The sequence below is a fragment of the Ranitomeya variabilis genome, chromosome 5, assembly GCF_051348905.1.
Source record: "Ranitomeya variabilis isolate aRanVar5 chromosome 5, aRanVar5.hap1, whole genome shotgun sequence".
NCBI classification, from domain to species: domain Eukaryota; kingdom Metazoa; phylum Chordata; class Amphibia; order Anura; family Dendrobatidae; genus Ranitomeya; species Ranitomeya variabilis.
The window spans coordinates 214,055,939-214,069,873 of record NC_135236.1 but is presented as its reverse complement, the minus strand read 5'-3'; the positions used below and the strand labels follow the sequence as shown (position 1 = coordinate 214,069,873).

Below are 13,935 nucleotides of genomic sequence, written 5' to 3'. Positions count from 1 at the left end.
GCGTGTTTTTGTGCAGTCTTGTGATGTGTGTGCTCGGGCCAAGCCTTGTTGTTCTAGGGCTAGCGGGTTGTTGTTGCCCTTGCCTATTCCGAAGAGGCCTTGGACGCACATCTCGATGGACTTTATTTCTGATCTTCCTGTCTCTCAGAGGATGTCTGTTATCTGGGTGGTGTGTGACCGTTTTTCTAAGATGGTTCATTTGGTGCCATTGCCGAAGTTGCCTTCCTCGTCTGAGTTGGTTCCTTTGTTTTTTCAAAATGTGGTTCACTTGCATGGTATTCCTGAAAATATCATTTCTGATAGGGGTACCCAGTTCGTTTCTAGATTTTGGCGGGCATTCTGTGCCACGTTGGGCATTGATTTGTCTTTTTCGTCTGCCTTCCATCCTCAGACTAATGGCCAGACGGAGCGAACTAATCAGACTTTGGAGACGTATTTGAGGTGTTTTGTGTCTGCGGATCAGGATGATTGGGTTGCCTTTTTGCCGTTGGCGGAGTTTGCTCTTAATAATCGGGCTAGTTCGGCCACTTTGGTTTCCCCTTTCTTTTGCAATTCGGGGTTTCATCCCCGTTTTTCTTCTGGTCAGGCGGAGTCTTCGGATTGTCCTGGAGTAGATGCTGTGGTGGATCGGTTGTATCGGATTTGGGAACAAGTGGTGGACAATTTGAATTTGTCCCAGGAGAGGACTCAGCGGTTTGCTAACCGCCAGCGTCGGGTTGGTCCTCGCGTTCGTGTTGGGGACTTGGTGTGGTTGTCTTCCCGTTTTGTCCCAATGAGGGTTTCTTCTCCTAAATTTAAGCCTCGGTTCATCGGTCCCTATAGGATTTTGGAGATTATTAACCCTGTTTCCTTTCGTTTGGACCTCCCGGCATCTTTCGCTATCCATAATGTGTTCCATCGGTCGTTGTTGCAGAGATACGAGGTGCCGGTGGTTCCTTCTGCTGAGCCTCCTGCTCCTGTGCTGGTTGAGGGTGAATTGGAGTACGTTATAGAGAAGATCTTGGACTCCCGTATTTCCAGGCGGAGACTCCAGTATCTGGTTAAATGGAAGGGCTATGGTCAGGAAGATAATTCTTGGGTAACTGCCTCTGATGTTCATGCCTCGGATTTGGTTCGTGCCTTTCATAGGGCTCATCCAGGTCGCCCTGGCGGTTCTTGTGAGGGTTCGGTGCCCCCTCCTTAAGGGGGGGGTACTGTTGTGATCTGCTTTTTGGGCTCCCCTAGTGGTGGCTGGTGGTACTGGAGACTTGTGTGTTCTTTTCTGCCTCAGCTCACCTGCTTCCATCAGTTTTGGGAGTTCCCTATTTAGCCTTGCTCTCCAGTCACTTCCTTGCCGGTCATCATTGTAACCTGAGTCTTTCAGTTGCATGTTCCTGCTACCAGTCTGCTGATCAGCTAAGTGGACTCTTGTCCTTTTTGTTTTGTATTTTTTGTCCAGTTTACAGTTTGTCATTTCCTGTTACTGGAAGCTCTTGTGGACTGAAATTGCCACTCCTGTGTCATGAGTTGACACAGGAGTCTTAAAGTAATTTCAGGATGGGTTTTTGAAAGGGTTTTTTAGCTGACCGTGAAGTCCTCTTTTGTATCCTTCCTCTATCTAGTAAGTGGACCTCGCTTTGCTAAATCTACCTTCATACTGTGTATGTCTTTTCCTCTGAACTCACCGTTAATATATGTGGGGGCTACTATCATCTTTGGGGAATTTCACTAGAGGTAAGCCAGGTCTGTTCCTTCCTCTTCCAGGCGTAGTTAGTTCTCCGGCTGGCGCATGGCATCTAGGCAGCCGTAGGAATGCTTCCTGGCTACTGTTAGTTGTGTGGTAGATTTAGGTCACGGTCAGCTTGAGTTTCCATCACCCGAGGGCTAGTCTGTTATTTTGTGTTTCTGATGTTCCCATGCCATTGGGGAATCATGACAGAGCGTGTAGTGGGCAGGCAGAGGGTGGTACTTGGGCAGATCACTAATAGCCAATGAGCGTGTAGTGGGCAGGCAGAGGGTGGAACTTGGGCAGATCACTAACAGCCAATGAGTGTGTAGTGGGAAGGCAGAAGGTGGTACTTGGGCAGATCACTAATAGCCAAAGAGTGTGTAGTGGGCAGACAGAGGGCGGTACTTAGGCAGATCACTAATAGCCAATGAGTGTGTAGTGGACAGGCAGAGGGTGGTACTTGGGCAGATCACTAATAGCCAATGAGTGTGTAGTGGGTAGGCAGAGGGTGGTACTTGGGCAGATCACTAATAGCCAATGATTGTGTAGTGGGCAGGCAGAGGGTGGTACTTGGGCAGATCACTAACAGCCAAAGAGTGTGTAGACGGCAGGCAGAGGGCAAAACTTGGGCAGATCTCTAACAGCTGATGAAAATGTAGTGGGCAGGCAGAGGGTGGTACTTGGGTAGATCACTAACAGCCAATGAGTGTGTAGTGGGCAGGCAGAGGGCAAGACTGGACAATGAAGCAGGAGATGAGCCTACCTCTGGTTGAGTGCGTAAAAAAAAAAGCCCAGGAAGCGGTCTGGTTTTGTAGTAACGTGAATGAAGTGACATTAAGGAGGAATGAAAGGTAGAAAATAAAAATTCAAATATAGTGGTGTTATATATAACAATACAGCACAGATTAGTTTTAAAAAAATGTGATCTTGGGATTGGACAAGCTCTTTAAGAATATGGGAACAATGTGATTTTGCTCAGTCCTTAATATGTTTTGTTTCCATTACAATTTTTCCTATATTACAATAGAGAATACTGTTTTTAATCTTTTTTGAAAACATATACCTTGCAACTATAAAAAAAAATACTAAAAAGGTAAATGTCTTTCCACAAACTATAAACAATAAAATATGTTCAGAAATCTATCACTGTATTGGAATTCAATAAATAGACTTAGCAGCACTAATGTTGGTTTGATAGTAGAGCTGCTACCTGCCTAAATGCAATTATAATATGTTGTACTTTATTACATTTCAGAGGAAATAATCAAAATAAACTGGCTTTTCCTCTAGTAATTCTGGCAGAAGAAAAGGCTATCCCCTGGAGATGCCATATGCTCTAATGACTGGCAATTTGTACTGTGAGTCTGGATCTACCTCCTGTTAAAAACTGTTTTATGTGATGTTATTCAGTTTTATGACTTGGTCTATTGCGCATTAATAGTTTGTAAAGAATTCCCAAAGAAGTAACTGTGAGAAGAAGAAACAATACCCAAAACACAGGACAAATGTGAATGGGGTAAGAAGGGATCAAGGAAGAGTTTTCTTACGTATGCAAGTAGGTGATTAATTGACTAAAATATTTCTCCATAGGCTTCACTATAGGTAAAGCTGTAATATCAGTTTTCCTGCAGAAAGTTTTAAAGCCTTATAAGAGTGAATGAGCTGATTTTCCAGATATTATTGTAGACATATTAAAATATTTTATAGTGAATTTATTAACTAATGTTAATTAATGTTTTTACAAAATGCATAATACTGAGTATCAATTTAAACAACTTTAAGAGATGCCCATAAAGTGAGAAACTATTGGATACAAGGAACTTTCAGAACTCGGCTAAAAAAAAATAAAAAATTCGTTGCCGTTGTAGAATCATGGCAACAAGTAGAAGACAATGTTTGTAAAAAGCATTGTATAAAGAATATTTTCTGACCATCAGTTGTTATCAGCGACAGACAAGATTATTTCCTCCCAAATGTTGTTCCATGGCTTTAAATCAGAATCTCATGGAACAACAAACAATTCCCAAAAAACTAAAACTGATGGTCCCCATACACATTGGATAGCTGACAGCTGAACAATCGTTTGAACAACAGTTGACTCTGCCAACTCACCCATGCATAGGAACTCTCAGCTGAGTGCTCCTGTTTTCTCTACAAGAGAGCCGCTGCCAGACTTCCCTGGCAGTGGCTTAGCTCACAGAGAACAAAAAGATCGGCTATTGAATTTGAAAAAGTGATCCTTTCCTCCCACAACAACATCCTTTGGAGAAGAGATGGGAGGCCCCATACACATAATGGCCTATCCAATAGCTGACCAATATGTATGGGGGTCTTTAGTGCTGTGTAGTGGAAGCACTTAAAGCTTCATAATTCTTATTTAACATTTTCCCATTTCAGGATATTCAGTAATAGCACAACCTATGTCAGATAACCATGAATGGAGCATGCTAAGAAGCAGACCCAGCACCCTTTCCAGGAGAGGTTAGTTGTTTTATACTGCCAGCATCTGACCGTACCAGCAGCAATGGGACTTTGCGCCAATTGCTAATATTTAATCATTTATATGCTGCGGTCAATCACTGACAGCAGCATTTAAATTATACAGTAAGTCTGCTCAAGGACCTGCTGACTGCCATTTGTATCTTTCTATGAAGTCCATTTTGCCTTTATACTGCCGTTATATAGACCAAGAGAATAAAATGTATTCAGAGAATAAACAATTCACAGCACCTCACAGCAAATACAGGGTTAACTTTTACCCACAAAAGAGGCGCACGTCACTCCAGAGAGTCCTTCCCAGAAAACATCCAACCACTCAAGTAGAAAAAGAAGACAGCGCCTCAAACGTTAGTGAAAAATCACAGTTCCTTTATTCTGCCCTCTGTGGTGGCATTTCGATCTTGAAAAAGATCATGTAGATCGAAATGTCGCCACAGAGGGCAGAATATAGGAACTGCGATTTTTCACCGTTTGAGGCACTGTCTTCATTTTCTACTCGAATGCAAGAGATAAAATAATCACAGATTCGATGACATAAAAAAAGTAATTTTTACAGAATAAATAATATATATATATATATATATATATATATATATATATATATATATATATATATATATATATATATATATTAGATTCATGATTTTTTTTCCCAGATTAAAAAAAGCAAAACAAAAAATTTTTTTGGTATTGCCACATCTGTAAAAGTTCAATCTATCAAAATATAAAATTAATTAATCCTTATTGTAAATTCCATAAAGAAAAAGAATGATAGAAATTCCAGAATAGCAGTCACTGGATTGCTAAGCCACTCTAAAAAATCCAATAAAAAGTGATCAAAACATCATATATGCTCCAAGTCCTCAGATCATTCCATTACCAGAAAAATATAAAAACATTACCAGTTTAAGAAAATAGTGACACAAACCAAATGTTATTATTATTATATTTTTACAGACTTGCAATTTTTTATTTTACCACATAAATAAAAAAAAAAATAAAAATCGACAAGTTTATTGCTGTAATCATACCGATATGGAGAATCATGTTTACAGGTCATTTTTACTGTGCAATGAAAAACAAAACTAAAAAAAAATGTGGTGGGAAAGTGTTTTTTTTTTGCCACGGCAATGCAGTTTACATTTTTTTTCATGGTTTTGTGAACACTACATAATAAAGTGAATGCTGTCACGCAAACACTACAACTTGACTAACAAAAAAAAATCAGGCCCTTGTATGGCTTTGTCAAAGAAAAAATAAAATGTTATGTTCCTTGGAAAACTGTGAGAAAAAAATGAAAATGAGCTAGGGATGTATTAAAGAAAATCTGGTAGCATGCAGGTTTTTGAAATGTAAATCCATCTACACTTTTATATCTTTGAGCTGTTGCTGAATTCCTGCGTAGTTAACATTTCTATTCACACACAAATGAGATGTTACATGCTCGGGGAATGGCATATCACTAAAGCATCCACTACTTCCCAAGGTTGTTTTCTCCAACTAGAATCAGAATATTTAGCTTACTTTAACCTGAGTGATGTAAGGTGCCAGCAAGGAAATCAGACAGGGCTGTGTTGGCTGGGGTAATGCCAAGTACTTGTGAATGCAGCAACAGATAGAAGATAACAAGGTGTTGATGGATTTACATTTCACAGGCGTTCATGCCCATATATAGGGTTTGGGGATGATCTTACAGACTGATTCGCTTTAAGTCAGACAATAGAAACAATTCAACATATCCACATCATGGCAACTTTGACACTGTACCAAGCACTTTTTAAAGGCACTCTTGAAATATTCAAGGGATTTTATTTCAAAAGTGGGAAAAACGTTTTAAATGCTAAACTGAAAACCAAGTTAGCATAATGATGAGAGCAAAGAGGTAGGACAGAAATCAGATCATTGCTATTTCAAATGTTCACAATGAAAGGTCAAAATGGTGGCACTTGATGATCTGCTCATCACCTGTCATTTTATACCAGAAGGATGAAAGTGACACTACTGTGTTACATAATAATAGCAAAATCCTCTGCTCATGCTGACTTATTGTATAAGAAGGAAGAGTGACAAGACAGAAATTACAATGAGACATGAAAAGTGAAGGATAAAGTTACTGTGGCAGGTGATTAACTATTGATTTAACAGTATTACCTTTAATTTAGACAACTGTCCAAGGTCTTTAGCTGCACTGAAAATCATCTGAGCCCCCTAGAGAAAATAAAGACAACAGATTTATTATCCAAATAAATTCAAAGGAAACAGTCATGAATATTAATACTGTCACGTCTAAATGGTATAATTGAGGCACAGGAACAGCATGCAGAGTTTAGGATTTGCTTAATTAATATACAGCAATGTTTGGAGAGATCGCATTTACTTTCGACAGCATGCGTTCTTTGTTCCAAATCATTCCGGTATCACAAGATGAAATAGAAACCCTTTCATGAAAGAACAATTCATTCACCTTTGTTCACACATTTGTAAATGATAAAGTAAAAATTGGAATGAATTTATTTATAAGGAGTATGAATGATTAACTAAAGTATAGTTCACAATCACCCTCCAAATTCATCTGAGAGCAGTTGGGATAAATGGATCTTAAGGAAGTAAACTTTTACAGGTAAAAATCAGTCAATTGTTCAATTAGCTAATCTATAATGTGTGAGTAAATAATCATTATAAGTATTTCATTATAATTATTCCTTAATTTCTTCCACCATGGCCTCTGCCATGTAATTTGTGACTTCCAACATCTGTCATTCAAAATGAGGAGTAGCATCTCTAAAGGTACCGTCACACTAAACGATATCGCTAGCGATCCGTGACGTTGCAGCGTCCTGGCTAGCGATATCGTTTAGTTTGACACGCAGCAGCGATCAGGATCCTGCTGTGATATCGCTGGTCGCTGAATAAAGTCCAGAACTTTATTTGGTCGTCCGATCGCCGTGTATCGTTGTGTTTGACACCAAAAGCAACGATACCAGCGATGTTTTACACTGGTAACCAGGGTAAACATCGGGTTACCAAGCGCAGAGCCGCGCTTAGTAACCCGATGTTTACCCTGGTTACCAGCGTAAAAGTAAAAAAAACAAACAGTACATACTCACCCAGCGTCATACCTCCCCCAGCGTCTGCTTCCTGACACTGACTGAGCGCCGGCCCTAAAGTGAAAGTGAAAGCCGCTGTGCTGTTAGGGCCGGAGCTCAGTCAGTGTCAGGAAGCAGAAGCTGGGGGACGCTGGGTGAGTATGTACTGTTTGTTTTTTTTACTTTTACGCTGGTAACCAGGGTAAACATCGGGTTACTAAGCGCGGCCCTGCGCTTAGCAACCCGATGTTTACCCTGGTTACCCGGGGACCTCGGCATCGTTGGTCGCTGGAGAGCGGTCTGTGTGACAGCTCTCCAGCGATCAAACAGCGACGCTGCAGCGATCGGCATCGTTGTCGCTATCGCTGCAGCGTCGCTTAATGTGACGGTACCTTAAGTCCCAGTACCGTCCTGCTGTCGCTCCTCTAAGCCCACAAAGGTACATGTAAAATGACTGCTATTATTTGCGTGTAAATCAGTGTTTGATTGGAAAGAAAACAGGTTAGTAAATAGGGCAAATCTAGAATTGTTGGTTAACATTAGAGCTGCTATTAGCACCGATGCATTCTGTTTAACCCAAATTATAAATGCACTATTATGACTGGCATAAATGCAAGGGTAATATTGTAGCTGACTCAAGTATAGTGCTTTTGGCTTGTATTCATTTATGGACACTCTACATCTGGCTTACGGTACTACAGCATTTAGATTTATTTTATAAGCTAGCAATGGTATCAGGTTTTATTGATTAGCATTTATATTAAGACACTTTTTGACACTATTGATGTGCAAAGGGAACAGTGAAACCTCTTGTGGAGAGGCTGTTGTGACATTTCCATTTCCACTGCTTTGATTTACATTTTTTCTATGGGGACTGCTGTGGTTAGAAATAACTATTCACATTGTTTGAAGAGAAGCACCTTTTAGTGTACCTGCAGAAGAGGAGAAATGGAAACATGACCCAAAGAAGAAGGATGATGAGGCACTCAGCACCCATGCCGCTGAAGAACCGCTACTAGGCTCTCAAGCAGGACAACTATGAATATGTACATCAAAAAAGTGCTTTGCCACAAATAACACCCCAGTAGGAAATCAGAAGCCTCTTAATGGGAGAAAAAGAAGCGCTGTGCTGAAGACGAGAAGGAGAGTGTGGTTGTTGGGGATTCCCTACTGAGGGAACTGAAGCATCTATCTCTAAACCAAACATTACCTCATGAGAAGTGTGCTGTCTTCCAGGTGCCCAAATCAAAGATGTGTCTAATAGGGTATCAAGAATCTTCAGTTCTACAGATGACTATCCATGACTACTAATACACGTAGGAGAAAATGACACAGCAAAAAAAGACCTGGAAACTATAGGCAGAGACTTTGAAGACTTAGGCCAGAAAGTCAAGGAACTAGGAGCGCAGTTGTCTTCTTATCCATCCTCCCTGTGGGTGGGCATGGACCAAGCAGATAGAACAGGATTCTAAAGGTGAACAGCTGGCTACACCGATGGTGCCGTTATCAAGGTTTTGGGTTTCTTAACCATGGAGGGAATGTGTATGATAAACTCCTTGCTGGTGATGGGTTGCAGCTTATGAAAACAGAAAAACACATATTTGGTAGTCGCCTTGATGCACTTATAAGGGGAGCTTTAAACTAGAACAATATAGAATGGAAACTATAAAGCCAGGAAAAAATATGAAGCTAATGAATTTTTTTGAGAACCCTGTTATTAGAAGTGGAAATAAAGAACAAAAACAACAAATTCTGCATGAAAATAGAGGAGCAAGAGAAGCCAACTACAAACTAAAATGTGTCTATACAAATGCACAAAGCATGGGAATCAAACAAGGAGAATTGGAGCTGCTAACACAGGAAGAGAGATATGATGTCGTAGGCATCACTGAAACTTGGTGGGATGATACACATGATTAGAATACAAACCTGGAAGGCTACAACTTATTTATTAGAAACAGGATTAGCAAGAGGGGAGGAGGTGTTGCATTATATGTTAAAAAAGTATATCTCCAGACAGATCCAAGCTTCAGAGACTTGTAGCTCTGTAGAAACTGTTTAGGTAAGAATACAAGGAGAGAAGAACACAAAGGACTCTATTGTAGGTGTTTAATATAGGCCGCCTGGGGAGACTGGTATATGGATGAACTCTTTTTACATCAGATGTTTCTGATCTCAAAAAGTATGAAATAGTGATCATGAGAAATTTTATCTACCATATTTTTTCGACTATAAGACACACTTTTTCCCCAAAACAATTGTGAGGAAAATTGGGGGTGCGTCTTATAGTTGGAATGCAGGCTTACCGGCAGTGTGGCAGCGGCAGAGGTGCGGGGATGATGAGGCACGGTGAGCGGTATGGCATGAGCAGGGTCCCTTCCACAGGTGAGGTGACACCGCGGCCCGGTATCGAAGGAGAGCAGCAGAGCTGGGTGAGTCACGGCTTTCCGGGTGACAGCGGCCATCTTTCTGAGGCCGCGTGTGTGTAGATTGAGTTTTCTGCTTCCTGGGGCTTCAGGAAAATGGCCGTGGGAGGTCGCACATGCACAGATTGAGATCGCGGCGGCCATTTTCCTGAAGCCGAGTTTGCAGATTTAGATATCGACATCAGGAAAATGGCCACCGCGGTCTCCATCTGTGCATGCGTGGCCTCCCGCGGCCATTTTCCTGAAGCCCTGGGAAGCAGAGTACTCAATCCGCTGCCACCGAGAAACTGATGAATAATACAGCTCTGCTGCTCTCCTTGGATACCGGGCCGTGGCATCACCTCACCTGAGGAAGAGACCGCACATCTGCTGCCACCACAGCACTGCCGCAACCTCCCCATGGACACCAGGCCATGGCGTCGCCCACCTAAGCAAGAAGGTACCCTGCTCAAGTACATGCCGTACCGCCAACCGCGCCTCAGCATCACCGCACCTCTGCTGACACCATGCCTCCTGTGACCCTGCTCTGCCACTTCCTGCTCTCAGGTAAGAGATCTTAAATTCAGAAAATAAGATGGACCCCATCTTATAAAAAATCTTTTTTTTGCAATTTTCACCCCAAATTTGGGGTGCGTCTTATGGTACGGTGCATCTTATAGTCCGAAAAATATGGTATTCAGTTATTTGTTGGGAATCTCTCTCTGGAAAAAGTAATTGGTCTATTGGTCTAGAAAATTCTTATCTTCTCTTGCTGACAACTTTATCTTTCAAAAGATAGAAGAGAGTACACTAGTATCTGCAATCTTGGATCTAATTTTTACTAACAGGGAGGAAATGGTTGAGGAAGTAAAGGTGGCTGGGAATTTAGGAGACAGTGATCATGCTATCCTGACATTTTGGATTTTAAGAGGAGGAAGACCAGCAAGGACTCAGACTTTAACATTGGACTTCTGAAAGGCAGATTTTCATGGACTCATAAAGAGGGTAGGAAAGATCCAATTGCTGGATGTTCTAAACAAATGTCCAAGAAGTATGGGAGATTTTGCTAAATGAAATTCTGACTGCACAATCTGCAACAATCATGAAAAGAAAGAATAAGTGGAAGCATTTAAAGAGACCAGGATGGATGAACACAGAACTTATTCACTTGTCATAAAGGAAAAAAGTGCCAGGTATTGCTGCGAGAGCCTCGTGCGAGTTTCTCGCACTGCACTCGCAAGTGTGACCCCGGCCTTAAACTGAGGCTGGTAAGAGAGACCAAAAGCGGTAAAAAAGGATTTTGGGGGTAAGTCACAAGCAAAAGAAAAGTCAAAGATGCTATAAGATTTTTACAGGATGAGAAGGAGTAAGTGGTAAAAAACGATATTGAGAAGGCCAAACTTTTAAATTACTATTTTGTATCCATGGTCTCTAAGAAAGCAACTATAACATCAACTGATCTCCACGGTGTCATCGAAGGAATAAAAAAATCTACACTGTCTATAAACAGAAAGATGCAGAGGGAACACTTAGCTAACTTAAATGAATATAAATATCCTGGTCCAGATGAATTACATCCTAGGGTACTGAAAGAGTTAGCAGAGAAAATTGCAGAACCACTAGCCAGATTCTTTAAAAAATACTGGAAAACAGGAAAAGTCCAAGAAGATTGGAGAAGGGCAAATGTTGTCCCTACCTTCAAAAAGGGAAAGAAGATGGAGCCAGGAAATTACAGGTCAGTTAGCCTTACTCCTATACCTGGAAAGCTCTTTGAGCAAATTATTAAACAACATGCATGTGAGTACTTGGATAAGAATACTGCTTTAAACCATAACCTGCATAGGTTTGTAGCAAACAAGTCATGACAGACTAATCTAATTTCCTTCAATGATGGAATCACTGACTGGGTGGATCAAAGAAATGCAGTAGATATAATATATCTCAACTTCAGCAAAACATTTGATAAAGTATCTCATACTATCTTTATTAAAAAAAAATGACCAAGTATTGGATTGACAAGGCTATGGTTAGGTGGATTAATCATAACTGGCTCAGTGATCATACTCAAAAAGTGGTAATAAATGGTTGCACATACAATTGGAAGTGTATTTCAAGTGGGGTACCACATGGCTCTGTCCTGGCTGCAGTGTTGTCTAACATTTTTAGAAGGATCTAGATAAGCTGAAACAATGGGCAGCAACTACTAGAATAGTATTTAACAGGGAGAAATGCAAGATTCTACATCTGGGCAAGAAAAGCAAAAATTACAGAATGGGAGGAATAGAACTAAGCAATAGCAACTGTGAAAAAGACTGGGGTATACTGATAGATCACATGAGTCAACAGTGTGATGCAGCAGCAAAAAGCGAACAGTTCTAGGATGTATTAAGAGAAGCATATAGTCTAGATCATGTGATGTAATTATCCCCCTCTACACCTCCCTGGTCACACAGCATCTGGAATACTGTGTCCAGTTCTGGGCACCACATATTAAAAAAGACATTGAAAAAATGGAGCAAGTTAAGAGTAGAGCTACCAGGATGGTGAGCGGACAGCAAAGTATGTTTCACGAGGAACGATTAAAGGATTTGGGAATGTTTAGCTTGCAAAAAAGAAGGCTAAGAGGAGCTGTCTACAAATATCTGAATGGATGTTACAGTGTTGAAGGATCAACCTTATTCTCATTTGCACATGGAAACACAAGAAGCAATGGAATGAAACTGAAAGTGAGAAGATACAGATTAGATATTAGAAAAAACTTTTTGACAGTGAGAATGAACAATGAGTGAAACAGGCTGCCAAGAAAGATGGGGAGTTTTCCTTCAATGGAAGTCTTCAAACAGATGCTGGACAGACATCTCAAAATCCACAATGAAGGACAGCATCCAATCCAGGTGAAGTCTTAAAAAACGTTTCCTTTATTTGCCAGATGCAACGTTTCGACCACAGAGGTCTTTTTCAAGCATGCTTGAAAAAGACCTCTGTGGTCGAAACGTTGCATCTGGCAAATAAAGGAAACGTTTTTTAAGACTTCACCTGGATTGGATGTTGTCCTTCATTGTGGATTTTGTTATGTACATTTTCCATGTGGTCCAGTGGAACTAGGACTTGCATCTACAGGTCTGTTGTGCTGTCAGCCATTCTTTATTGATATTTTGCTGGACAGACATCTGTCTGTGATGGTTTAGTGAATACTGTGTTGCATAGAGCATGAGATTGGACACGATGACCCTTGAGGGACCCTTCCAACTCTTATATTCTATGAAACCTTATAAGAAACCTTCTATGATTAGCTTAACTGTATAATTGTATGATCACTCCTTTGGATGACCCAGTTTAAGCCACTGTGGTGCTTGACCTAAATGTATACAAAAGTCCACGTGTATGTTGCCACATCTACAGTCATGAACATAATTGTTGGCACCCTTGAAATTATTCCAGAAAATTAAGTATTTCTCCCAGAGAAGTATTGGAATTACATAGGTTTTGTCATACACATATTTATTTCCTTTGAGTGTATTGGAACAACACAAACAAACTGAGAAAAAAAGTCAAATCAGACATAATTTCACATAAAACCCCAAAAATGGGGAAACAGGTTTGGGCAATATGAAAATCACACCTGAAGCCAGATAAAAGAGGAAATGTTGACTCATGGCATGGAAGCTAATCTCCCTGGATGTGGAAGACAGATAAAAATTGATGAAAGGTTGCAAAGCAGGATAGTCCAGATGGTGGATAAGGAGCCCCAATCAAGTTCCAAAGAAATTTAAGCTGTCCTGCAGGCTCAGGGTACATTAGTGTCAGAGCAAACTATCTGTTGCCATTTGAATGAAATGAAATGCTATGGCAGGATACCCATGTGCAGCTCACTTTGCACAAAGACATAAAAAAAAGCTAGGCTGCAATTTGCCAAAATGTACTTGAGTAAGCCAAAATCCTTCTGGAAAAGTGTCTTGTGGACAGATGAGACCAAGATAAATATGATGGAGGTTTAAAGATGTTTTGTGGTTTGCTTTGCTGCCTCTGGCACTAGGTGACTTAATTGCATGCAAGGCATCATGAAATCTAAAGATAACCAAAGGATTTTGGGTTGCAATGTAGTGCCCAGTGTCAGACAGCTGAGTTTACGTCCTAGGTCATGAGTTTTCCAGCAGGACAATGATCCCAAACATACTTCAAGAAGCACCCAAGCGCCGCTGCCATTTTGATATTTTCTTTCCTTCTCCACAATAGT

General features: G+C 40.7%; 1 protein-coding gene across 1 annotated transcript in view; it reads right to left on the bottom strand.

Moving 5' to 3' along the window:
- Positions 1-13,935, bottom strand: part of UNC13C (unc-13 homolog C) — a 1,212,529-nt gene that overhangs the window by 149,933 nt on the left and 1,048,661 nt on the right. Inside the window, exon 29 of the mRNA XM_077263773.1 lies at positions 6,359-6,415. Coding sequence (XP_077119888.1) covers positions 6,359-6,415 — 57 coding nt within the window. The remainder of the gene's footprint in view (positions 1-6,358; positions 6,416-13,935) is intronic.